The sequence below is a fragment of the Cynocephalus volans genome, chromosome 16, assembly GCF_027409185.1.
Source record: "Cynocephalus volans isolate mCynVol1 chromosome 16, mCynVol1.pri, whole genome shotgun sequence".
NCBI classification, from domain to species: domain Eukaryota; kingdom Metazoa; phylum Chordata; class Mammalia; order Dermoptera; family Cynocephalidae; genus Cynocephalus; species Cynocephalus volans.
The window spans coordinates 5795684-5823516 of NC_084475.1; the positions used below are offsets into that span (position 1 = coordinate 5795684).

The 27833-nt window shown below is 41.0% G+C and overlaps 1 protein-coding gene across 2 annotated transcripts in view; it reads left to right on the forward strand.

Moving 5' to 3' along the window:
• KANSL1 (KAT8 regulatory NSL complex subunit 1) overlaps positions 1-25523 on the forward strand; it is a 190208-nt gene extending 164685 nt beyond the window's left edge. For both annotated transcript variants that reach the window (XM_063080902.1, XM_063080901.1), the window contains exons 7-15: positions 8046-8217; positions 15520-15702; positions 16190-16378; positions 16724-16872; positions 20675-20796; positions 21522-21579; positions 21888-22000; positions 23144-23396; positions 23727-25523. In XM_063080902.1, the coding sequence (XP_062936972.1) occupies positions 8046-8217; positions 15520-15702; positions 16190-16378; positions 16724-16872; positions 20675-20796; positions 21522-21579; positions 21888-22000; positions 23144-23396; positions 23727-23954 (1467 nt within the window). In that variant the 3' untranslated portion in view covers positions 23955-25523. The remainder of the gene's footprint in view (positions 1-8045; positions 8218-15519; positions 15703-16189; positions 16379-16723; positions 16873-20674; positions 20797-21521; positions 21580-21887; positions 22001-23143; positions 23397-23726) is intronic.
• The last annotated feature ends 2310 nt before the right edge of the window (positions 25524-27833 follow it).

A 27833-nucleotide genomic window follows, 5' to 3' on the forward strand; every position in this document is an offset into this window, starting at 1 on the left:
TTCTTTTTTTTTTTTTTTTTTTTTTTTTCGTCTTTTTTGTGACCGGCACTCAGCCAGTGAGTGCAGCGGCCAGTCCCATATAGGATCCGAACCCGCGGCGGGAGCGTCGCCACGCTCCCAGCGCCGCACTCTCCCGAGTGCGCCACGGGCTCGGCCCTGAACATTTCTTTTTAAATTCTTGTCTGCTAATCCAAAATCTGTATTACTGGGAGCTCTGTTTCTATTTTGTTTTCAGTGTTGGATATTGTATATTTTAAAATTGGTGGAGGTTTTGATGATATTTTTCTTTGGAGAGGCTTCACCTTCCTCCCCTGCTAGGCTTATAGAGTTGGGGCTGAAAACCTTAATACAGTGGGAGACTGAGCTGAGTTGTGTCTGGGTTACAGTTTTGGTAAGGCTCTGTCTACCTCTGGTTTATTCTTAGGTCATAACCTTATTTTCCACCCCCAATTCCATCTGAGAGCCTGATACGTTGACCAGTGCCCTTCCATCCTCTTAGGATATTCTGAACTCTAATTCTAGTTTCCTGTCTAAGTGAAATTGCCAAAAACTCTTTTCTGCTTTTAGCATGTTAGCCTCCTGCCATTCACAGCTTCAGAATTTGCCTTGAGAGGGTGGGTACCTGGCATTATATCATGCTTAGTTCCCTCTCATCTCTTTTCACTGGTGATTTGGCATTTCAAGTCTCTAATGTCTTTTCAGCCCTGTAAAACCATCAACAGCTCTGCTCCATTTCTCTGTCTCCAGAAGTGGCCCTCTGCCAAGACACCAGATTCTAAGATCTTTTCCAGAACCAGCCAGTGTCTCCAGAAAGAAACAGCAGCAGAATACAAGCTCACTTTTATGGTTCTTTCCTCTCTGGAATATTGGCTCCTCAATATTGTCATTACTTTAGCATTTCTCTGGTATTTTGAGTTGTGTTTTTTTGTTTGTTTATAATCTGTCTTTTCTAGTTATTCTCAGTGAGGGTGTTGTTTTGCTATCAGCTATCCATCATGCACCTTCTTATAATTTAGTTGTTGAGAAAACTGGGTTATTTATCCCTTAGTTTCCTGTGGCATCCATTTTCTGATTGTATCCCTGAAGTGTTATTTTCTTGCCTCTTGGCATATCTAGCAATGTTTTATTGGATGCTGGATGTTTAATTTTACCTGGTTGTAACATGTAGATTGTGTTATCTTCCTTTAAAGAGGCTTTGTTTTGTTGGCACGTAAATTACTTGTCCTTTGAGCAGGTGAAGAGTAGCCTATGTAGTAGTTTAGCTCCACAACTAAAGCAGTATCTTCTGGGATCTTTTTTGAATGTTTCATGCTGCTTTGGCTGGTCACAGTTCAGAAGCCTCCCAGCCCATCTTACTTCTGGAAATTCAGTTCACAGCTATCCAGTTGCTCTTCACCTGGCCTGACAGTTTTACCCTATGCATGCATGTGTTTTTTAGTATTCACCTAAGACTTCTGAAGGGGATCTCATGAAGATTTGTGGAGCTCTTTTTTTTTCTTCCTCCTCTCAAGAGTTTGTGTACCTTCTTCCTCTTGAGAATTTTGCCTTGTAGTATCCTGTTACCTTAGCCTCTGAACTCTGATCTCTGAGAGTTTGTTTCCTCAACTCATGCTCTGCTTGAAATCCCTGTCCCTGCTCTGCAGTCTAGAATGTGCTTCCAGGCAGAAAGCCAGGGAAATCTTAGAGTGTTTCCCCATTTGTTTCTCAGTCTTACATTGCCTGTTGTCCAGTTTTCTAGAATGTAAATCTAATCACTAGAAGGTAAATCCATCATGGCCAAACGCTGAAGTCCTGTGGTATCATTGTTTTCTTTCCCAAATTTTATCATAGAATTATTCAAATACACAGCAAAGTTGAATGAGTCTTACAGTGAACACCTGTATACCTACCTCCATATCCTACTATTAATATTTTACCACATTTTATCACATATCCATCCTTCTATCCATTCATTAATCTGTCTTATTTTTAGTCCATTTAAAAATCAGTGCTATTCCTCTGTCCCTTGCATTTCCTGAAATCTGGTAGGTAGATTTAGAAACTTGAATAAATCCAGGTTTGAGTTTTGCAAGAAGACACAGATGGCCTTGCATACTTGCATCAGAAGACAAGTAATGTCTTGTCTTTTTTGTGTGTTATCAGCCAGGGTGATCATTGCCTGGATCCATTATTTCATTAGGAGATGAAGAATGGTATCATTTCTGTTTTGTTTAATAGCCTGAATCCATCTATTAAAGAGAAAATTGTTCTTTTCAACTATTTGTTTATACTGAGGTACAATTTTTATTTACCAATTTTCAAAATAAGTTAGTTTTCTACCATCCTACAACGGCAATCGATGAAGTTTTGGGGGAGAAGGTATATGATTATGAAGTCATGGATTTAAATACTTGAGGTATTTCAAGCCATTGTAGTCATTATTCTTTTTGATACTCAAATTGTCTCATCTTTGACTAGTGAAATCTTCTTCAGGCTGCTGCTGCTTTTCTTTTCTCTCTTTTCCCCCCCTCTTTTGAATCTTTTCACCTTGATTGCAGCAATCCTTGAGAGCTTTCTTCTCAACATTAATATTTAATAGGAGCCTATGCTTTGAATTTTTCTAGGAGGGATGACCGTAATTTGAACCCAATGGTTCTCAATGATTTGGTCCTCACAGGAGAAATTTGGCAATGTCTGTAGTCATTTTTGGTTGTCACAAAGAGGAGTGGGGATTGGTACTTGCACCGGTAGAGATCAGAGATGCTGCTAGATATTTACAGTGCATAGGACAACTCCCCCAACAAAGAATCATCCCACTCAAAAGGCCAGGTGTTGAGAAATCATGCCATATACTAATTTAGCTAAAATTTGTGTAGTGTTTTAACAGTTTATGAAATCATTTTGCCTTTCCCACAACCCCATGAAATTGGCATTATCTGCCCATTTTAAACAGGTGAGTAAATTTGAGGAGGTCATATGACTTATCAAAAGCTCATGCAATTAATAATTAAGAAACTAGAATTTGAAATTGAGATCTTTGGTAAGTGTTCTGCCATCAGATTCTCCCATTAAATAAATAGCTGTACTTATAATTTTGCAAAAGTAACAGAGTTTAGAGCCAAAAACTGTTTTAAGTGATTTTATCCTTAAAACAACCCTATCAGGTACTCTGCTGTAATATATGAAGATAGTAGTGCTTGTCTAAGGTCAAACAGCTGTTAAGTAATAGAGGCAGGGTTCAAACCCAGGCATTCTGGCTCCATAGCCCACACTTTTTTTTTTTTTTTAAAGATTACCGGTAAGGGGATCTTAACTCTTGACTTGGTGTTGTCAGCACCACGCTCAGCCAGTGAGCTAACCGGCCATCCCTATGTGGGGTCCGAACCCGTGACCTTGGTGTTACCAGCACCGCACTCTCCCGAGTGAGCCACGGGCTGGCCCATAGCCCACACTTTTAACTACTATGTATTGCCTCACAATTTTTTTTTTTTAATTAAGACTCAGAAAAGGAAAAGAATTAAAATTTTAAAAGAGGAAAAAAAGCACACAAAAAAACCCAAAGACCAAAAATTAAGATTCAAGCATAGTATTTGTGTTTATATTTTAATCTTTAATTTATTTGAAGTTTATTTTGGTGTGAGGAAGGAATCCAACTTTTTTTTTTTAATTGATTTTAAAATATCACCTTCGTTAAACTATAAACTGCTGTATATACTTCGGTATGCTCTCTTTTTGTTCAATTTTTCTGTTCCTTAATTAGGAGCAGATTATTTGAATTACCATCACTTTAAAGTGTTTTACATAATAGGGCAAATCACTCCCCTCTACTTTTGTCCTTTGTTTATCAGAAATTTTCACATTTATTCTTCCAGTTGTATTTTTAAGATTATTTTTTTAAATCTCCTTTACCTCTTCTCCCTTTTTCCCTCAAACCTATTAAGTTTAAGATTCTAGATTAATTTGTAGAATATTAGCATCTTTAAGATTTGTGGTTAAATTTCTTGTTAAACGTATTCCAGGGTCTTTTTTTATTGTTACAGTCAAGAATAAAATCTTTTTCACTTGTATATTTCTAAATAAAAGTTATTTTTAAGAAGGTGACATTTGGAGGAAAACAGCATTTGAGGTAAGAGTAGGGGGAGAAGAGCCAAGTGTAAGGGTCCAAGATCGGGAAGTTTCCCTGCCATATTGGAGAAATATCACAAGGAAGCCAAAGTAACTGGTAGAGTGAGCTGGCAGAATAGCAGGAAATGAAATCAGAGAGGAAATAGAGGTGTGACGGTGGTATGGGGCCTTGTGTGAACCATTGCAAAAACTTTGGCTTCTGTTCTTCATGAGATGAGGAACCATTTGGAAGGTTATGAACAGAACACTGGCATTAACTGATTGAGATTTTAAAACAACATTACACTGACTACTATGTCAATGAGTTGGAAGAAGGTGCAAGTAGGAGGACCAGTGAGGACACTGTTGAAGAAACCATGTGAGAAAAGGTAATGACTTGGACTAGGGTGATTAAGGTGGTATGAAGTGATTGGATTCTGGATACATTTAGATGGTAGAGCCTAAAGGATTTCGTGATTAAATATGGGGTATTGGATGAAAAGAAGGGAGTTTAGGATTTAGGACTCAGCAGCTAGAAGTTGGGGAAGAACAGGAAGCTCAGTTTTGAACAGTGTTAACTCTCAGATGCCTATCTCAACCATCTAAGTAGAGGGCTGGCCAGTTAGCTCAGCTGGTTGTAACACCAAAGTCAGGGGTTCAGGTCCCCTTACCGACCAACCACCAAATAAAAAGACCTCTAAGTACAGATATTGAGTGGGCAGTTAAATGTACAAGGCTGAACTTATATTAATTCTTAATATTGAATAATTTTGATATTTAGGAATAAATCCCCACTTGATTATGATAGCTGTTTATATCGTCATTTTAAAAAATTTATTTCTTTACTGTGGTAAAATATAGTGTTGTGTTTTGTTTTGTTTTTTAACAAATGGGTTCATGCAGTTTTGCATCTTGTTTCAACGAAAGTGTGTGTATATGTCTGTATATGTCTGTATACTTAAGTTTATCTATAAGATGAAATTCTGGGTGTGGATTTGTGCAATGTGGGTATGAATTAAGTAATTTTAAAGTTGTCCAAGTTGTGTTTCAAAAAAGTTCCAAAATGTATCCTTTAATAATAGTGTTAAATATATTTTTATATACTCCTAGGTCCTACATAATAACTTGCAGTTTTTAATTCAAAAGTGAGATTGACGTTTAAGTTACATGACCATACCTTGGTCAGGTTTTAAATCAGCATTCTACTATTTTCTTCAAGAACTATAGAAACATTTCTAATTTTTTTATGCCAGCACCATTTTAACTGAATAGGGATTATCTATTCTTTAATGTTTTCAAAGACTTAATTGAGGAAACTATAGTGTGAGCCCCTACTCTTTCTTAGGCATGTTTATTGTATTCCCTAATTAGATGTAATACAGAAATATATAGCATTTAAACATTATAGACATGTATAGTTTAGAAAATGAGAGCCCTCCATATAGCATGTGGTGCCCCTCTCCCCAAAGGTAACCACTTTAGTGGTTTCATGCATATTCTTCTTTCTTTTCTGTGCATATTGTAAAAGTTTTACTTGGATAACATTACTGTGTCAAGATTTTATTTTACTTGAATATCTTCAATATTTGGATTTTTCTCCAGGTTAGCTTATAGAGATTTATAAATGGCTGCAATGGAGTGTTCCATTTACAGATAGATGTAGATACTGGTAGCCAGTTTTCATTAACTAGAGCTTTTTTTTGAAGAGTTCTTATATATTTGCATTAAAAAAAAAAAAAAAAAACTTTTCCATTTGTTAGGCCAGCTTATCTAGTTAATTGGTTTCTCCTATCTACCTGCTCCTGAGCGTAGGTATGGAAACGAGGAAGAGAAAAGCTCCTAAGGAATAGTTCTTAATTTGTCATTTGTTAATTTGTCATTTGTAGCATGTATTTTCTCTTTGATAATTTCTGGTTTTATCTTAAATCTCTTTTCTTAGTTTTAGTTTGTTATTCTTGCTATATATTTTTTACTGTGTACTCAAAGCTGTTGGCTTTTGTCTTAAGAGATATACTCCAGTCATAAAAGGGAATGTTGTTAATGCCCCATAGGGAGAGCTAGTTGATGTCACGTGTCAGTTTATGAGGAAAAACCATACTTCCCTTTTAAGAATTTTTATTTTTGATTTTTTGATTAATTTTTTTTTTTAAAGATGACCGGTAAGGGGATCTTAACCCTTGACTTGGTGTTGTCAGCACCATGCTATCCGAAGTGAGCGAACCAGCCATCCTATATGGGATCCTGTTATCAGCACCACACTCTCCCGAGTGAGCCACGGGGTGGCCCTTTGATATATTTTTTCTAATCTCTTTTTAATATTCAAAGTTTTGGTGCAATTTGTAGATCCTAACCAATTATCCTAAATCCTCTCATTGATCTGCTGTGTGGTCTGGTGGTTTTCATCCTTGCCAACATACTCACCTCTCTTTACCTCAAAATGTTATCTCCTCCAGAAAGCCAGCCCTGATCAAACAGGGTGCAAAGGATGTTTTTTCCGAAAAGAATACTTGTTAATGTTGTCTGTATAGAAGTGTCATGTTTGGTTGGTATCATTCCCTTTCAATGGCATGATGATTGCAACTTGTTAGAATTTTTACTGGAGTGCAGTTGTCTAATCTAACCTTCAAAGGACCGTCTTTGCATGCCACATGCACCTATGTGGTTGCAGGAAGGAGGCAGTTTGGGGAATGTTTATAAAGACCACATTGTTCTTAACATTTATCTTTATCCTATACAAGTCCATAAAGGGAAACTGCTTTCAGGAGATGTCTGTGCCAAAAATAAAAATGCAGCTCTAGCCCGTGTTACAATGTTTTTGGTAGCAGAGGTTTCATGCTACCTTTTTGTCTTTATTATGATACTACCCTTGCTTCTAACATCCTGTCTCATAGTGCCATTCACGGGCAAGTTCGTTCTTTCAGAACTGTCTGCAGCCCAAATAACTTTATGAGTCATGCTTTGGCAAACTCCATATTTGTTCCTCCTAACACTAGAATGTAGGGATCCTGCTTTCAGCATGATCTGAATTTTTCTCCTCAAAGCATAAAATTGTAAAAATCCTGGTTTTTAAAGAATTAAGTCTTTTGAAGACTTAAATTTATGTTTCACTCTGGACTTAGATGGAGAGGTTACTGATTATTCTGTCCACATGTATACAAAGGAAGTTTAATGGAAATAATTTTTATCACCTTAGAGTTAATTTAACAGAGAGACTATGATATGAACATTCACCACACACGCAATTTATTTTCATTACTTGGGCATGAGCTTTTTTTTTTTTTTTTTTTTTTGTCTTTTTCGTGACCGGCACTCAGCCAGTGAGTGCACCGGCCAGTCCTATATAGGATCTGAACCCGTGGCGGGAGCATCGCCTCGCTCCCAGCGCCGCACTCTCCCGAGTGCACCACGGGCTCGGCCCGGGCATGAGCTTTTTAACAGTGGATTTGGGGCTAGGTAAAAGAGTAGTTAATGAGTTACTTGTAGTCTGGGGAAACTTGCCACCTTGTTTGAGAGCACCTCAAAGTCTTTTGAGGAGGAGGTGTGAAAACAAGAGGGAAAGGTATGCTTGTTTATTGAAGGCTCTTCAGTGGATAAAATTGCTGAAGAGAGCAAGTCATGTACCACCTGGGAATCAGGAGCCAGCGACTCACCTTAGCAGACAGATGAAAACCATCAGGTGATGAAAGCATGCAGGTTTTGTAAAGTGTTCTCAGAAACCCGTCACAAGTTTGATACCTAGGCAAGCACTTAGGGCTTCAAGTAATTGGATTTCATCATTGAAAAAGAAGCAAGTTTCCTTACTCACTCTGAAGGTCAATGTATTAGAGAAATGGAAATCTTTTAACAAACTAATCAAACATCCTGTCAGCAGTGTCATATAGGTATTGAATCTTTGGGATAATGAGTTGAGGAGCTGGGTTTTTATCAGATGCTGAATTGTGAGTTTTGTTTGGCTTTCACAGGTTCACCGGAACAGCACAATTCGCTCTGGCTGTGATGTGAATCCCTCTTGTGCACTGTGTGGTTCAGGCAGTGTGAACACCATGCCTCCTGAAATCCACTATGAAGCCCCTCTGTTGGAACGTCTTTCCCAGTTGGACTTTTGTGTTCACCCTGTTCTAGCATTTCCAGATGGTAAGAGAGACCTCAGAATTTAAAGACTAATGAGTGAGTCTTAAGAGGGTTCCAGGTAAAAAGAAATCAGCCAAGGCCCCAGTGCAACTCAGATACTCTCAAGGTATCACTTTCTATCCATACAGTCTTCTCTTAGAATTTTGCAAAAGGGCTGCAATAGACCCACCATACAAAATGTGTTACTAAAAGATTGCAGCTTGCTAAGAGATTTTCCTCTTAACTCACCAAGTGAGTAGGAGTCTGTGGTCACTTGCCTCCAGCTATAAGTAACTAGGACCATTATACCCTAGTATGTCTTTAATAAAAATGTATTGTCCGTATATACCATGATGTAAATTAGGGTGGGCAGCACTATTCTAGGAGAATGTGCTTATATTGGGGTGTAGGTGGTTACATGACAGCTTTCAGCATATGCATATAAGCACAGATCCTTATTTTAGCATGTACTATTTTTCTAAAGTAGACCTGCCAGATAAGCCTCTGTGTCTGCCATTCTTCTTTTCCCACCTTCCCTTTTACAAGTGCTCCTCTTCCACTTGACAAAAGAAAGGCATTCCTCTTGGCCATATCAGGTCTCACTCATTTTATATCCTGGGTCTTGCCCCAGGGTATAAAAACCTTGGACAGTGGGAACACCAAACAAAGGGACAATTTTTAAAGAGTTCAGAGCTCCTGAAGGAGAATCCCCTAGGAATTAAGTAAAAAAGTGTTTTGAATTTAAAAAAAAAAAAAATGAAGATGGAGATACCTTATTTTGTCTAGACTACTACTTAGGACAAGGTTCTGTGCCTGGTCTACCTGTCTGTCTTAGAATAAATATTAAGAGAATTAATAACTGAAGTCAGACGTTGACTAAAGTCTGATTAGCTAAGTAGGCTTAAAAGGAAGATTTTTTCCCCTTCAATTAATGAAGCTAAATATATTTACGTGCCAAAGATTTGATAAAAATATTTTTAAAGCATATGTAGTATTCTAAAAAATACAACCTTTACAAGCTATTTGAATTTATGATTTTTTAAAAGTTACATTTCAAGTGGGAGTACATGAGCAAAAACGTTTTGAAATCATGCTCAAGGTAGACTACAGAAAGCCAGTTATGAAAATCTGGAAGGGTTTTATTGATTTTCATGTAATCTCATAATGTTTCCAACCAAACTGAGAATTTCCTGCCGAATCACTGTGGTATTCTATCTGTGTGTTAATGACATATTGTGGCTGTTTATGTACTTATTTTCTATTACTTAAATTTAATCTCCCTAAGGATAAGGGACCCATGTTTTTCCTTTTCTTTTTAAAATTTTTTTCATGTTTTTCATATACTGTCCTTTGTGACATCTCACATATAGAATGTGCAAGTTTTGGAAAGGAGAATAAAATAGGAGTCTGAAGAATAGGAAGAATTACATGGGATATAGGGCTTACTTAATGGTATGAGGTATGAGGAAAAAAACAAAAATGGTATATAAACTTTCTAAAGGGCCTAATGGTGAATATTTTAGGCTTTGTGGGCCATTTAATTGATGTCAGTTTATGTCATAACGGCTCAACTCTGCTGTTGCAGCACAAAAGCAGCCATAGATAATATGTAAATAAATGGGTGTGGCATTCCAATTAAAACTATTCACAAAAGTCATTGCCTACTGTTTTCCTAGAGAATGCCTCTTTCTAATTGACAGTTGATCAAATATTAGATGACTGTAATCCCTTGTTCCGCATCTGTTCTTCAAATGATTGAATTCTTTCTTGGCCACCTAAATCCAGTAGCTACCAGGATTTTTAGGTTTTATTACCATAACTCCCTTTGATTGTGATAAGGATGTGGTGTAATATTCCTGCTGCCACATGACTAAGAGTAGAAAAATTTAGAAAACTTTGAGCACATGCATAGCAAACTAGTCAGGAGAGATGGAGCAGTAAATAAATCTTAGAACATAATGAGTGGAAAACACTAAAACATTTTCCTCTATGCTTCAGATTTCGGTCTTGCCATTGGGTTATAGCCCATATAACTTCAGTTATTATTTGTATGTCATTTTACCATTTACAAAAGCACTTTTCTCATATTTGTCTTTGCTTTTTTTGGATATCTTGTAAAGTGTTACATCAGTTTTACAGATCAAGGAACAGGTGTAGTGAGGTTGTGGCTTGTTGAAGGCTAAATGGCTAATGAGTTTTAATGCTTCTGATGGCTGTCCTTCTTTTCACTATATTCCAATATTTCTTTCCAGATAGGCTATTAAGAAAAGTCATTTTCTATCCATTTCAGGACTTTAGTTGCAGACAGAGCCACCAGGAATACTTGGGAACATTTACTGGGTTACTCTGTCAGGATTACAGTGTTCAATTTTATGGTCTCATATTTGAAGAAACATAAGAAGCCTGAAACCTGTCGTGGTACTCATTGGATATCATTTGATAAACATGGCGATCATTCCTTTGTCGACAGCATTGCCAAGTACAGTTGCAGATAGTCTCCCCCAACCCCCAGTCAGATATGTGCAGAACACCTGCCTGCCATCTCCTGTTCCATCACTCAACATCTCTACCAGGTGGTACCCATTCCTGAGCACTTTCTGGGCTGCTGCTCTGCTGCCATACTTTACACATCCTGATGCCATCCCATTCCAAGCAACTATAGGTAGGAACTAGTAGGAAAGGAAGGAAAGAGAAACACCACCCCTTTCTCTGGTCTTTATTGTTTACATTTTCCTTCCTCTAAATACTGTTTGTCTCTTCCTTTTTCTCTGTCTCTCACACACAGCTTCTAGCCTTGGCCGTGGAATTTGGACGAGAGAGTTGGTCATTAAATTCTCCTTATGAGACTATAAATGAGAATATGTAAATTTTCCCACCCCATGTAGGATCTATGAACTATTCTATTTGTTTATGGATTAGACTTCAGTGGGTTGACCTGCGGACCTAATTACCATATCTAATATTGTTCCTATTGGGATAATTTTGCTTTGATCCGAACAACTGCCACATTCAGAATTCAGTCTACTTGTAAATTGGAAGATTTCCAGGGCCACAGAGATGCCCAGTTCCAGAGGGCACCATTGATATTACATTCTGTGTGAATAGCCCTGACCACCCCTTTGAGTTATTGGGATCCCCTATGTATCTGTGTAGCAGCATGTAACACTGAAGACAGCATGATACTGTATAGGTCAAACATTTGTGCACCAGATTTGGTCACTGGGCCACCCTTTTGCAACCTCTTCTTTTTTGTTTTGTTTTTTGTTGTTGTTGTTGCTGTTTTTGTGTTTTTTGGCAGCTGGCCAGTATGGGGATCCTCTGAACCCTTGACAGTGGTGTTTTCAACACCATGCTGTACTGCAACCTGTTCTTTCTTTTTTAAAAAAGATGACCAGTAAGGGGATCTTAACCCTTGACTTCGAGTTGTTAGCATCACGCTCTCCCGGCCATCCCTATATAGGGATATGAACCCGTGGCCTTGGGAGAATGTGGTGCTAATAACACCAAGTGAGCCATGGGCCAGCCCTGCAACCTCTTCTTTAGAAAGTATTTAAAGGTGTCAGGATTTCCAACTTTTTATTGTTCTTAACAAGGTTAAATATGACTTGATTCATTCTTTAATTCCTGTGGATGGTTACATTTATAGCAAACCCTGATATAAAAATGGTTGGGGATCTCCCCACCTCTGCATTTAGAATTGTTTGAATGTGATACTTAGCTGTTGTCTGGCCTATATAACACATTTTTTTTAAAGTAGATTTTTACCAATGTTTCCTAACCAGTTTGTGTAGTTTGTTAAGATGACAACCAACTGCCACTCTTCATCATGGAGTTTTGTCTCCCACCTTGACCACACATTAAGTGTGTCTAGATAAGACAGAAGCTGAGGAACTGTATACAGCCAGCTCTGTTCCTGGCTGTGGAAAGTGAAGAGATTAGGGTGGAATAACCTATTAGTATTCCAGCAGGAGGGGCTTTGTTTCCTTATCACCACACGTAATCAAGTCCAGTTAATCCTATACTGGAAATGTAGAGGATGTATAACATTGGGGAAAGAATGCTGAGTTTGTATTGCAAAAAGGGCTTCATAAGAGCACCACCTGCTGGCCGTGAAGATTTTGACTTTTGTGAGAGAGCTTGCCAAACTGTGCATGTGAGGCTACCCCAACTTCCCAGCAGGAGGAGAAAGTGAGCATTACAGAACACCCCAGGAAAATATGCCTGAGAAAATGGTGGAAGGTAATGAGCAGAACAGTCGAGTGAATCACGGAAGTGAGTTCTTTTCATTCGCTTTTTCATTTTGTTTGAGGAATTAATTTAAGATAACATTAACAATCACTTTTATTTTCCTGTTTAACTGATCTTCACCCTCTTCTCTGAGCATACATAGTACTTTAACCCCATTATCTATGGAGGTATGGAATGCAGGAAGTCCCTTAGCCGAATAGATCCCTGTTGTGTTCTCTTCCATTTCTTATCCATTTCTTGCTTACTTTCAGGTCCCATATCCAGTCTGTTTCAGGTTTTTAACTCAGTGTGAACTCAAACCAGCAGTTTCTATGAGATCATTTTCGTTCATTGACTGGGGTTAGTTTAACTGGGTTCCTGGTCACTCTTATATGGAAGCAGTTTAAAGAAAACAGCAAAACAGAGAGAAACAAAAATCAGGAGGAGGAAACAGAACTGTGGTTATTAAAGGTAGGAGGGGTTAGTGAGAAACTGGTTACATAGGCACAAAGAATGATTATGTTTTGTAATGATGAATATGTTAATTATCCTGATTCAATCATTACATATTGTACACAAGTGCTGATAGTCAACTCTGTACTCCACAAATATGTATAACAAAAGAAAAAACACAACAAATTTCTAACAAAGTCTGCAGCCTGAGTCCCTTAAACAGTTTGTTGTTATCCCTCATTGCTTATTCTGTGGGTTTAAAGGGGAAGTTCCTCTTCTGCTTAATACTTCAACTCGAGGGCATAAGGTGGCGGTCTGTGGGTGATTGTTCTATGATTGCGTCAGCTTCTATTTCAGAGCATTAAGTGAGGGGAGGGGATTAGGAGTGCGATTTTACTTAAAGAGTCATTGATTCAACGCGTTAAAAATTGAGAGACTCACAACAGTCGTGCAGTCTAGCAATAACAAATAGATGTCCTGTCTTGTGTCTACTCAAGTTGATTGATAGGAGCTATCTGGAATTATTTATTTTTTGAGAAGAATCTGAGGTTTCGGGTACAACAAATAAGATTGTTGTGATTGGTTAGCCTGTGTCTGCAGCAGACAGAAGACCAGCCCGATCACTTTACAGGTGGAGGAGCTAAAGCCCAGCTGAATTATTTGTTCTTGTTTTCTCCTACTCATTGATGGAATCAGGACCTGAACCCAGATCTGTTTATTTCCAATCCTTTGATATTTCACCTGTAACCAGGTCCCTCATATCTTTATTTTCCTTCTTCTTTGATTTCATTTTCAGGTCTGGGAGAGCAATGACTGGGGAAAATAAAAGAAAAAAAAATTGAAATCATTCTGCTCTGGGTTCCCCATTACATACATACATAGCCTTTGCCGAGTGGGATTAACTCTTCTGCTGACAAATGGCACCCTGGGATATACAGGAAGTGTTCTCCCCTTTCTTGAGCCCTCGTTTTACATCCCAGCTCAGCCCAGCTTTCAGATTATTCTAAAAGGGCTGAGTACTTCTAGACAATGCTTAATTTCCTACATACCCTTTCCCCCAACCCCTGTGAATTAAAACAAAGAATTTTTATCATAATCTCTAAACTCAATTCTTAATTACTGATAATAGGGAATCCCTTTTAAAAAAATGTTTGACGTATTTATTTTAAGAGTTGGGATAGGTTTTCTTTAATTTCCTCTCAGCAGTGTTTGGTAGATATATTTTAAGTTTATTCCTAAGTATTTCATGGTTTTTGATGCTATTATAAAAGGGTAGTACTTTTTAAAATTTCAATTTTCAATTGTTCAGTGCTAGTACATAGAAATATAATAAATTTTTATCATTTGGTTAGAGTGCAGTGTTAGAACACCATAGTCAAGGGTTTGGATCCAGTTACCTGAAAAAAAAAAGAAATAGATGTAATAACTTTGAATCCTGTGATCTTGTTAAAACTCCTTACAGTTTTTGTTGTTGTTGTTGATTCCATAGGATTTTTTATATACATTAGTATTTCATCTACGAATAAATTGTTTTACTTCTTTCTTTCCAATCCATATGCCTTTTATTTTTATTTCTTGCACTATTACTCTTGCAAGGACCTCTAGTGACAGTTTGTAACTTTTAGATTTTCCTTTTTATGTTTTCAATATTTTGACATTTTACCACCATGGATACAGATGGCAGTTCTCCCCAAGTTGATCTGTAGAGTCAGTATAATACCACGACAAGTTTTTTTGTTCTGGTTTTTCACAGAAAGCTTTAAAGATTAAAAATGAGATCACCTACAAGTAAGTCAGAGTCCTTCTTATTACAGCATTGGATGTTAGAATACAATGGAAAAATAGCTGTAAAGTTCTGGGAGAAAAATGGTTCTAAGTCTAGAAAGTCCTTTTCTAAAGAAATTTCTCAAGGACATTTTCTTGGGGGGAAAAATGAATCTAAGAAAATGGAAAGATATAAGAAATAATAGTGAACAAAAGAGTAAATAAATTATAATTAAGTTTAGAAAATTGTTGATTTATGATATTGAACATTAACTAGTCAGCTAAAGAGCCTAGATAATCTCAAGGTGGGAGGTGGTAAGGCTGCAGAGGAGGGAGGAAGAATAGTATATAGTTCTTATTTGGAGGGAGGATGTAGCAATACAGTTCCTGACAGTATAGTAGACACTTTAAAAAAATATTAGAACAAATGTATCCTAATTTACTCTATATTGATAGAAAGAAGTAGGTTTAAATATGTTTTAAAGTTTCTAGAAGCATAGAAATATCAGTCTTTCAAACCAATAAAGTCAACAGAGTTAGAGGAATACATGGAACAAAAAAACTCCAAAAATCTAAAAAAGGTGTTTTGGATTTCTTTTCTTTTCTTTTCTTTCTTTTTTGTGGTCTTGGAACTTGAAAGTAAAAGGCAAAAGTGGCTTGCCTGTGAACAGAAGAATATGACCTTCAGTAAAGTACACATAAATGGATCTTCCATATGAGAGCACTTGCCCTGCCAGGTGTCAGGCTACTGGGCAAATAAAAGAGAGGTGTGGTATATGTCTTGACCACTGGAGTGACTGGTAAACACACCTCACTTCAAGAAGGAGGAGCCCCAGAGGTCAAGTGTTTAGACTAACTTCCAGTGTTTTGTGTTTCTTGCAGATGTTCCCACAAGCCTGCACTTCCAGAGCATGCTGAAATCTCAATGGCAAAACAAGCCCTTTGACAAAATCAAACCTCCCAAAAAGTTTTCACTTAAGCACAGAACACCCATGCCAGGCAGTCTGCCAGATCCATCTCGTAAAGACAGGCACAAGTTGGTCAACTCCTTCCTAACAACAGCCAGTAAGTTTCAGGGAACTAGGGAGTCCTCTGGAGTCCCAGTTATTTTTTTATTCCTTTTCTATTCTCAAGTTACCAGTTTTCCATGCCAGTATGTTGGGGTTGGGAAAGGCATTGACTGATATAAATTCAGCTCACAGTCTGCTACGTCTGCTTGTCGTGGATGCACTCAGATGGACTTTGGAAGCTATTTCAGACACCATGGATCTTGGGACAAGACCCAAAATGCTCAGTGAACTGTCAAAAATGGCATGGCCTTAGGTCCATCTATGGGTAGGCTGTCTTCTGTAGCCTGGTGTCACATTTCTCTGACTGGGGCTCCCTGTTCCTGTTCTAGCCATTGTACTATTTACTAGAAGCTTCAGTCCTAAAGAACTGTCCTGCTGCCCTGGGTAGCATTGACCTAGAGAAAATTCAAGAGCTTGGAACTCAAATAAGAAAAGATTGGAGAGAAAGTATTTCACAGCTCTTTTTCTGTTCCCCTCTTCAGAGCTGTCCCATCACCAAACCCGGCCTGACAGGACTCACAGGCAGCACTTAGACGATGTGGGGGCCGTGCCCATGGTGGAGCGAGTGACAGCCCCAAAAGCAGAGCGCTTGCTCAACCCACCGCCACCTGTGCATGACCCAAACCACAGCAAAATGAGATTGCGAGACCATTCATCTGAGAGAAGTGAAGGTAGGGCCAGGCTTGGCACCTCTACCTGCATTTGCACCTGCACCTGCTCAGGGCTTTTTGGGGCAGCCTAGGCTTCTTTTAATTGCCCCCAGTTTTGTCCTTCACTTTCTAGGAAGGCAGAGTAGGGGGACGCTACTGCTTCTAAATGCGGTTCACTTCTTATTGCTGCAGCAACCTCTGCCCAGCCCCCCACTTCCCATCAATCAGTTTGGTTCACCTTTTTATCCTCTAGGCTTAGAAAGCATTTTTGCCTTTAGTGTGTATTGCTGGCATTCCTAGCTTGTGTTAAAAGTAGAGCTGGTTAAGATAGCTATGTATTCTTCTCTTTTCTGTTGACTTCTGCAGTGTTGAAGCATCACACAGACATGAGCAGTTCAAGCTACTTGGCGGCCACCCACCATCCACCACACAGTCCCTTGGTGCGACAACTCTCCACCTCATCAGACACCTCCACACCCACCAGCTCTAGCTCACAGGTCACAGCTAGCACATCTGTAAGTACCCATGTGGAGTTGGCCAGACATCCCCTCTGCAGGTTATAGCTTACTTGAGTGGCTCTGGAAGATGGTGTAGCGGGTGATTTACAAGGCTCCAGGGTATTTGTGGGTGTTGAGCTCATCATGATGTGTGTATCATTTTTAAATCAAAGTGTGGTGGTACTTACCTTCTGTTAAGTTGGTTTCCTTGACTTGTTTTTCGTAGTAGAGAAGGATCTATGCTGAGCCTTCCATAGAAAGCTTGATACAGAGACAAACTCTTAAGGTGGTCTGTTACTATTTAAGATCGGTGGGACTAAATTTCACACAGGAGTTAATATCATGGTCCTAATCCTGTTGGTCCAAGAAGTGCATGAGAAGAGGGATGGATAAAGAAGAGATTAACTGTGGGCATTGAAGGCAACATTTGATTTTCTTGTTTTTACTCTACTGGTGAGTGGAGGTAGAGTATTGAGAATAAACACTGGGTGTGTTGGGGTGCTGGAAGGAAAGGAAAAAGGCCAAGTCCATGCTTGGTAGGTGTACAGAGCAGAATTAACAGATCCAACAGGTAGTAGTACCTACGTGTAGTACACAAACGTCAGGCTATTTGACACCCCCTGTACCCCCCAATCACTTTTACAGTACCACACTCCATCCAGAAGGCTGTTTGCACAGCCATTCCAGACACATTTCCCTTAATTTCATTTTAATATTTTAATCCCTCAGGATGTGCCCTCTTGTTTTTTTTTTTTTTTTTTTTTTTTTTTTTAAAAAAGATGACCGGTAAGGGGATCTTAACCCTTGACTTGGTGTTGTGAGCACCACGCTCAGCCAGTGAGCGAACCGGCCATCCGTATATGGGATCTGAACCCGAGGCCTTGGTGTTCTCAGCACCGCACTCTCCCGAGTGAGCCACGGGCCGGCCCAGGATGTGCCCTCTTGAACATATATACCTGTACCTGCTTTGTACGCACCGAAGGGTCCTTTTTAAAATAACAGTAATAGTAATGATAAAACTGCAGCTGTTATGTTATTACTGGCACATAGTAAGTGCTAAGTACTTTACACATGCTATTCCATTTAATCCTGTAATGCCCTTTGGGATGTAGGTGGTATTATGGATTCCTATTTTTCAGTCATGAAAGCTGAGGCTTTCCGAGGTTAAGTAAATTGCATAAGGTGAGGCAACTTGTGCAGGTTGTAATTGTGATTCAAACGCAGGTAGTCTCACTGCAGATCCCAGCTCTCTTACCATCACTACACAGTCTAAGCCTGGGTAGGGTCATTGTGGAGGTGACTTACGAAGCTCTATCAGAGCTTAGATCTAGAAACTTCTTAAGAGTGCAGCCTTATAACACCAAGGTCACGGGTTCAGATCCCCATACTAGCCAGTGGTCAAACAAAAACAAAAACAAAATCAAAGGAACTTCTTAGCTCACAAAGTGTGCTCACTAGGCCCTTGTGATCAGGTAGGAATTCACATTGTTCTCTCTTTGCTCTTATAAATCAGACGATCTTTTCCAAGTGGCTTCTTGCTCCTCCCCCTTCTTCACCTCTCACACCTACAAATTTTGTCTGAATAGGTGAATAGTATCCCTCACACACTCAATTATCTACCAGCAAAGGATGTAAAACAGAGGCTAATTCTGATAGAAAATCTGAACTCTGAGATCTAGGACTTGGTGAGTGCTTCAGTATTTTTCTCACCTGCCAGCTCTTCTGTGTCCAGAGAATGTTAATTTAGGCCCGGATCATTTGAAATTTTTACTTATTATTTATTGATTACAAGTTTTGTGTGTAACATCATGCTGACCCTTAAGGTTCTTGTTGCCAAATTTTTTCATAGTATCTGAATTTATTTAATAGTAAGAAGAGTGATAGGCCAAATACTTGGAATCAAGTAAAGAAGCTAGAGGACACTGGAGAACAGGGTGGGGGCTTGTTGCAGTGCTTCATAAGAAGTGGCTGCATTGGAATCCCCTCGGTGGCTTTTAAAAAAAAAAAGATCCCTAAGGATTCTGATTTGATAAGAGGGGAAAATCACTGAAGTTCATCCCCCCCCCCCCCTTTTTTTTTAAAAACACTCCTTATCTTACTTCTGATGTACGACCAGGTTTGGGAACCACTTTCCATTCCCATCACCTGTTCTCTACCTCTGGCTCTAAATAGGAGAGAGTAGTTAAGTTTGACCAAATGAGTAGCTGACAGAATGGGGGTCTATTCCAGGTGGAGGGTGAGAGGTTGAGCCTGTTGGACAATCCCACAACCTGTTCTAGTCTCTTTCCCTTGAAAGTACTAACAGCAGCCCCAAGATTCAGGGAAAATACATACTTGTTTCTTTCAGCAGTTTCACAGTCATTCTTGACCAGGATATAGGGACAGCTGTCTCTCTCGAGGCTTCCTTGAAGTGCATTTCTTATTGTGAGCCATGTAATTTTAGCAGAGATGTGACAGTGGCAGAGGCCTTTGGGTATGAGGTCACTAATCCTCAGCTGCAGAACTCAGCCAGGCAAAATTTGCAAAAGTCTCTTCAACCAATTTGGTTAACCAGTTACCCTAAGTTTCTGAGGTCATGACCATCCAGTCTTATTTTATTAGAAAAGGGAGTTGAAGTGAAAAGGACATTGTGATCACCTGAAATCATAAATGACAGCAGCTGATCATGGCCCAAGAAGTGCTGACTTTTAATATCCTCCGAGAATGCGCCTTCTAGAAACAAAAGATGGAGTTGTTAGTGGCACGGAACTACCTCTTCCTCATCTTCCTACACTAACCCCTTCCCCATGGGCCAGCCACACTTGCTGGTTTGGGTGTGAATGTAGCCTCTTAGGTGTTTCCAGCTGTACTGTTGCCATGGCAGCATGTTTGTCATCCCACTGTTTCCCTCTGGCCTCTCACAGCTCAGTTGCCAGTTGCTGTTTCAGGGTAGGATATTTGCTATCTGGGCAGAAACTACTAGTAGACTTTTCCTTCCATCTAAGAGACCAAGCCATTTGGTTGCCTGCTTTATTCCTTCCTTGGTCTCTGAGTTACTGTAGATGCCCACTTCCGCCTCTGATATTGGATCTTTGGAAGTCTTATTTTCCCCTTTATCCAGGAGGTATAGCCAGGTCCTCCTCTTCAGTTTCCCTTCATTCAGCTCCTTCGATGCAGATAGAACGCTCTCAGCTCTTTCCTGAAGAATAATAGAAAGGGGAAATCACATAAGGCCTAAGCAGATGGTGGGCGCAGATTTAGCTGAAGAGTTGGGATCTTCGAAAAGGAGGTGCTTTCATGACAACCAAGGTTAGATGATCTATTTGAGATGGGCCTATCCTTTGGACATCTTTTAGAATAAGGGAATTCAACTTTTTAACTTGAAGATTCACCACTAGGCTTAAGCATTGCTTTTAGGGGTCACTATGGGTCTAAGTCATAGACAGGGATAAAAAGGGTGAGATTGGAGGAGTTGAAAGCTGGGGAAGTTAATAGAGGTATGCATGGAGGAATAGGAACCCCAACAATTGACTTCTAGATCCCAGAATACCCACCCTTGTAAAATTCAGCAAAAGTCTCTTCACATGAGCCCATGAAGGAAGAGAGTGGCCAGTGGGACTTGTGAATAGGAGTTACTCCTTGGGACCATGTAATGTTTCTCCCAAGAACTTTTCTATTGGGAGACCATCTCCTAGGTGTGAGGAGTTGCTGCAGTCACTACCCGGCTGCAACCTGAGGACCCAAACGTCCAGTGAGTGACCAATCCTGCTTTAAGTCTTGGATGAAGGAGTTGGTGTTTGTAGAATTGTGCCTCCCTTTTAAACTTATATTTGTCTTACAGCAGCCAATAAGGAGGAGAAGGGGAGAGAGCTCGTTCGATATTAACAACATTGTCATCCCAATGTCTGTTGCTGCAACAACCCGTGTAGAGAAACTACAGTACAAGGAAATCCTTACTCCCAGGTAGAATCCCTGACCAACCTCCTCTCCCCGTTCTTCCTGTTATTGTTCTTTTTCTCTCTTCTCTTCCGAGCAAGCTTTGGGCCCTAGCCTCGGGTTCTGTCTTCTCATTAAGAGAAGGTCTTACCTGATAGGAGTGAAATTATTTCTGTATATAATTCTCTCTCATTCCATTATATGAATACACCAGCCAGACCAGAGATCACAACCTGACAGGCCACTGGCCATTTTTGGTCTGTAAACGTGTTTTGTTTAAAACATGTTTTTAACAAAATCTGTTTAAAAATACAGAATTTGTTGTCAGTATCAAAGCAGGATTTCACATATATAAATCTTTATTTCCAGCTTTTGTTGACAAATCAGAAGATTGGGCAACCCCGTATATATATATATACACACACACACACATTCCCATATGGTAGTAATCAACTGGTGCTGAATAGTGATGGACCCTTTTAAACAGGTTACTTTGTTTCGGTTGTCACGGTCTCCCAACCCTATCCCCGGCCTGCTTCTCCTGTTACTGGCCCTTGTGGGCATTTGATTGATGGGCCTCTGAAAGAGGCCCCAACGTGTAAGGAGGCTGCGTTGTGATAGAGCAGAGCCTGCCCAGCAGAGAGGAGGAGCATCCATGGGTGCAGGGCTCTCGTACTTGCATGGATTTTTTTATCCTGCCCGAGGCTTCAGCCTGCTTGCCATCTCATAATTGTCCCTTCTTGGTTTTGCAGCTGGCGGGAGGTTGATCTTCAGTCTCTGAAGGGAAGTCCTGAAGAAGAGAACGAGGAGGTAATGGCATGGTCATTCTTTCTAGAAGGACACACACGTGCACACACATGGGCACACACTGCAGGATGCCTTTAACACCTGTGGGTTTCAAGTGCAAGCTCCTTCTACAAGGATACTTCAGAAAGTTTATGAAAAGATTTGTATGTTTTAATTCCATTTTTCCATGAACTTTTTAAAGTACCCTCATATTCCTGTCCTGGCCAGGAAGAACCTAGAATGGAGTGTGGCTGGTTCTAGAATTGATCTACCCATACTTAAACTCAGACTCCTGAAGGAAAAAGGGGATCAATAAAGCTGTTCTGTTGCAGATCGAGGACCTATCCGATGCAGCCTTCGCCGCTCTGCATGCCAAATGTGAGGAGATGGAGAGGGCACGGTGGCTGTGGACCACGAGCGTGCCACCCCAGCGGCGGGGCAGCAGGTAATGTGGCAGGCACAGGTCCTCAGGGCCTGTGGAGGGAGGGTGGTCAGGGAGTTTGGGCCCTACCTGTGTCCACAGAATTGCCATTGCCTCTTGGTTGTGCTTCATGTTTATCTACTGGCCATGGCCAGGAATTCAGAAGTTTCTTGAGGTATTAGTCATCGAATGCTTGCTGAGTGGTCACTGTCTGATTTTGACAAATTCCAGTGATCTGTGGCATTTGGAGGCTGGTTGCAGGTTATGGTGATTTTGCCAGAGGAATTTTTAAGGCCTCATCACAAGTTAACCCTTCTTTGGACAGTGGATTGTGATTTTTTTGGTTCTACTTGAAAGAGCTTAATATCACTATTAAGCTGCCAAAATTTATAAAGCAAATATTTCTGGGGGTGGGGAGGAAGCATGAAAAAAGCATCCCCACTTAATATCACTATCCTGTTTCCATCCAGCAATCCATTGATTGATTGATTGATTGGTGGCCTACTTATATATCACTACCTGTTTCCATTGATTGATTTATTGGCAGCTGGCTGGTATGAAGATCTGAACCCTTGACCTTGGTGATACAAGGCAGTGCTCTAACCAACTGAGCTAACTGGCAACCCCCCCACCCACCCCCATTGTTAACAATGGCATAAACTCCTAGGATTCTCAAGTAGAAAGCTTAGGGGCTCTCACTTTTCTTTTTTTCATTGACTAGTTTTCAGTATCTGGACTAATTTCCCTACCCCCATGAATTCACTAGGCACTGTGCCAGGGATTAGCCACTGGCATTGTTCAGACATGGCTCTCTTGGGGTGATGGTAGAAGTATGCAGTTCTTAGATGTCATATTGTGCACCTACCCCTCCAGGCAGCAGTGGGAGGAAATGGGATTTGCCAGATCCTAGGAAAAATCTGTTGGTGTCAGTCTGCCTGAGCTCCTCTGGTGGGGATGCTTTTTTCATGCTTCCTCCCCACCCCCAGAAATATTTGTTTTTAAAATTTTGGCAGCTGGCCCATCAGGGATCTGAACATTTGATCTTGGTGTTATAACATTGCAGTCTAACCAGCTGAGCTAACTAGCCATCCCCTCACCCCCAGAAATAAACAGACAAGAAGTACCCTATTAACTCAGGCACTCAGATTTGCATTTCTTGGTTAACAGGTCTTATAGGTCATCAGACGGCCGGACAACCCCTCAGCTAGGCAGTGCCAACCCCTCCACCCCCCAGCCTGCCTCCCCTGATGTCAGCAGTAGCCACTCTTTGTTGGAGTTCTCCCATGGTCAGTCCCCCAGGAGCCCCATTAGCCCGGAACTGCACTCGGCACCCCTCACCCCTGTGGCTCGGGATGCTCTGCGACACTTAGCCAGTGAAGACACCCGTTGTTCCACGCCAGAGCTGGGGCCGGATGAACAGGTGAAGGATACCGCCTTTGTATGGGGTTGGTAAGGTGCTGGGATGGAATTGGGAAGGGACAGCACCTGCTGAAGATGGATCTTCATCTTATAACCCCCCTTCTGTTTTGAGGGAATAGGGCCTGCACTTGAAATTGACCTTCTGAAGGTACAAGGGAACTGTATTGACCATTGTTAAAAGGGTGTCCACCTTCTGAGGGGGAATCCCCAACCACCCAGGAACTCTAGATGGACTGGTCATGGGCTCCAGTCCACAAGTTTTGTGGCAGGGCCTTGGGGCAGGAAGCAAACTGGGACTGGGTCCTCACCAAGGCATCTTGTCTGCCCACAGTCCATCCAGCCATGGGAGCGGCGGACCTTCCCCCTGGCGTACAGTCCCCAGGCAGAGTGTGAGGACCAGCTGGATGCACAGGAACGGGCAGCTCGCTGCACTCGGCGCACCTCAGGCAGCAAGACTGGCCGAGAGACAGAGGTGGCACCCACCTCGCCTCCCATTGTCCCCCTCAAAAGTCGGCATCTGGCGGCAACAGTCACAGCTCAGCGCCCAACTCACAGATGAGCGGGCGACAAGAATCTAAACAGACTAACTATTGGCATTAAAGCTTCAGAAATCTCTGCGTTTGATATTCAAACATCATATGCTGGAAATTTTCACAGTTTTTAGTGAATTTAAGGAATTTAGATTCTACTTTGGTTTTTTTTTTTTTTTTTTTTTCCTTCTTATTTTGATTTTTGTTTTGTTTTTGTTTCCATGTTTTCTTGTCACACACCTGAGCACTTCCTCCAGTTGGCAAACAGAAGTTCAGGATAAGACCCTGCTGACCTGGTCCTTGCACATCCTCTGCACAGTTAAATCACTGGACTTAGCAATGTTGGATGACCACCCCTCTCCCTCGCATCTGTGGTCAGGGTAGGAAAGACAGGTGGGCAGAGGGAAGGCCAAGCTCCAGTGTAGCATGGCCTTCTTAGGTTAGGGTGGGACAGGGCAGGGTGCTCTGGGTCGTCTCCCCCACCTCCCCACCCCCTCATCTCCCCACCCAATCTGTGGCTTGTCTCAGTTCTGGCCTTCATGGCTTGGTCCTCCTTGACTTTTTGTACTGAAGTATCCCCACCAGAGCCTTTTTGCCATAACAACCAGCTGCTCTCACTGAGTTCTCAGCCAGCAGAATGGCTTCCCCTTGTCACCCAGATCTTGGTGACTTGTTTTCAGTTTCATCTGCATTTGGTCATTTCTGTCTTAACTCCTTACTGCAGTAACCTGACTGCGGCTGCTCAGGTCCCCCATCCTGCTCCTTTGTACCCTTCCCTGTCTGCTTTCCCTTGCCATGTGCACACTCACACACACCAGTCCTACCCGGGATGTACTTACCACCTGTCCTGTTCTATGAAGGTAGGGATAGGACTACTCAACTTCTGTTCCCGCTCCCCTGCAAACTAGGGGGTTTGGGAAGTGAGCAGCCATCTACCCTGTGTAATTTTGTTTTCCCTGTCAGTGTCAATTAGCCTCTTCCTCCTTTGCACTCCCCTTGCCTGTGGAACACTGTCTGGTCCTAGCTGTGGTTTCCATCACCCTCCTTTGTTAACCTTGTGCCTGTCTCATGTATAATCACATCACCAAAAAGGGGGCGGGGGGAAAGGACTTTTTTTTTTTTTTTTTTTTTGTGCCATTTTGTAATCGTATAAAAATAGTAGACAAACTGCTTAATGGTTGGGGTTTTTTCACAATTTTCAACATTAGTGATTTTTTTGGGGGGGGTTCTGTTTGCAAGTTAAAAGGTTTGTCATTGTTTCTTTAAAAAACAATAATGCACCATATCCCTATGCATAAAGTGCTTCTTCTATTTATAAGGTTGAAAATTCTGAATAACCCTTTTAGCATTGTAAAAAACAAACAAAAAAAAAAATGGAAAAAAAAAACACTTGTATTTTGTAAATATTTTCTTTTCCTGCTTTGAGCTGTGTAATGGCAGCGAAACATGTAGCTGTCTTCGTTCTTTAGAAATGCTTTTCTTCAGAGAAGCTGATCTTTGTTAATGTCTTGATTCTGTTCGCAAAGCACAGACTAGTGCTTTAAAAAAAAAAAAGAAGGAAAAATTGAAAAAAATAATAAAAAAAGAGTTACGGAATGTGTGCCAGTCCTTTCTTGACATGCTGGTTGTGGCTTCAGAGCCAGCTCTGCCAGAGCCTTTTGGGGTTCTCTGGCTTGCTCTGAACCTTGGGAAGTTCCATTCTGTCTACTGGGAACGTGGCAGAGTCATCTGAAGGTCACCAGAGGGAGGATGAGGTGATTTTTCACAAGGGAAGGGGTGCCAGGAGGAGAGGGGATCTGCATAAGTCATCTTTTTCTTTGTTGAGTGAAAGTAATTGATCCATTGCCTCTTGGTGTTCCTTTCTCTAATGAGGCCAGCAGTATGACATTTTCTGTCTATTCTAAATTGCTCTTTAATGTAGATTTAACTTCTCACCATCGAACTTTTCTGGGGTTGGGGATCAGTGAGAAAGCATATCGTTTGCATAGATCCTGGGTTGGTTCTTGCCTGATACCTGAGATTATAGCATCTTTCTTCTGAGGGGGCTAAGTGCTTGATTTTTTTTATTCAAGATAAGTGGGTGGGCCTAGTTCTCTCTCTTCTGTCTTTCCTTTTCATGGCAGGCAGGCTGAAACTGGCAGTGAGGCTATGAAAGCCGTGCTTTTTGAGACAGCATTTCTCTTTGGCTGGCCTGTTGCTTCTATAGTTGCAGTCAAGGGCTGGCCGGTTACTTGGTTCTTAGCATGGTGCTGGTAACACCAAGGATAATGGTTCGTATTTCCGTACTGGCCAGCCACCAAAAATATATATATATGTGTGTATACACACAACCACACAGTTGCAGTCAAGAACTGCTCTACTTAAGCATCTGCCTGCAGTGGCTAAACACATCAGGAAAAGCTGAGAAAAGTTGTATTTTGAAACTAAAATCTAAGGATTCAGTATCATGACCTTAACTAATTACCAAGGAATAATAATATGATGGGTTACCGTTTTGTTTTTGCTTTCCTTTGTGGCATTGCTAGGGAGAAGCTATCTGGTATCCCTATGTTGGTTTAGTAGAAATATTCCTCAGTCTATAATAGGGCTCCAAAGGAAAGAGGAAGGCAGTATGTAAGCCTGGAAGGAATCTAAGCCATTCATTCAGCTGATTAGCGTGGTGTCCTGCTTCAACCCCCAGCCCCAACCTTCTCAGGTTGGAATACACTGGCATCTGTCTTAAATACGGCATTGTGAACTCTGCCACAAGGATGTTTATTGCCCTTTGAGTTGGAACAGAGTGGTTTGCCTGCACCAGAAATAGAGAATTGACGAGAACTCCTTTCACCTTCAGGTCCCCAGAGACTTGTTAACCCTGATGCTCACCTCTTAGCAATATTGCCATTTCCTATTCTGAACTAAAGTCTCTAAGGGTGAGGAGGAACTTGAAAATTATACATCATATATCATTTTCCATGAACAGAGATCTTTTTAAATCAGAGTAATAACTTTATTTTCATATTCACTTTTACAGCAACAGTGTAAATCATTTGTTAAAACACACAATACACTATATGGACATTCACAGACAGGAAGCTAAGCTAATAAGATTTCATGTCCCTCCCCCCCCCCTCAAAATTACTGAAGAAATCATGGGACTTTCAAGTGCCAGAAATTGTCCTGCCCAACACTGCAAATTCATGGGGCTGAGTCCGTTAGGAGGTGAGACTGTGGGTCAATGCCCAGAGTAACCCTTTTCAAAGCCAAAGAGAAATCAGAAGTCTCGAAGCCAGACTTGTAGATGGGGCAAGCTAATGATCACATTTGCCCTCATCTCCACCTCTTGGCTGTACTAGGGAACAAAGATATGGAGGGTGAAGGAAGAAATCTTGGCAGCAGCTGGAAGTATGAGCTGCATGTCTGGAGCTGGTGGGAGAGGTGACAGGTGATACCGAGTTGCCAGTGGCTTAGAGGTAAAGATACTAGGGTCTTTGGGAGGCATGGTTGTAGGCTTGGGACCCCACAAGAGAACAGCAGGCCAAAGCAACCAGCTCTCCAGATTCCTACACAAGCCTCACTGTCTGCACTTGGCTGGGAAAGGAAGGGGAACTAGCTGGCTTCCTGCTGCAACTAGGAAAACCTGTCAGTGGGAAAGCAAAGCCCCAGGGACCTCTAGCCCCATGGCATCTCCCTCTCTAGCAAAATCATGAAGAAAAGGGTTTCAAAGCAGTTTAACTGCTGCACTCCATGACCTCCCTTTGCCCATGTTAACTATCTTATACATTCCTCCCCCCCCCCCCCCCACCCCCAGCACAACAATCAATTGCAAACAGGATACAGTCTCACCATTGAAGTCAATTGAAATGGAACTATGGATAAAGTGAATGGAGAACTTGAAGAAACCAGGCATATAGAAACCAGGCATATAT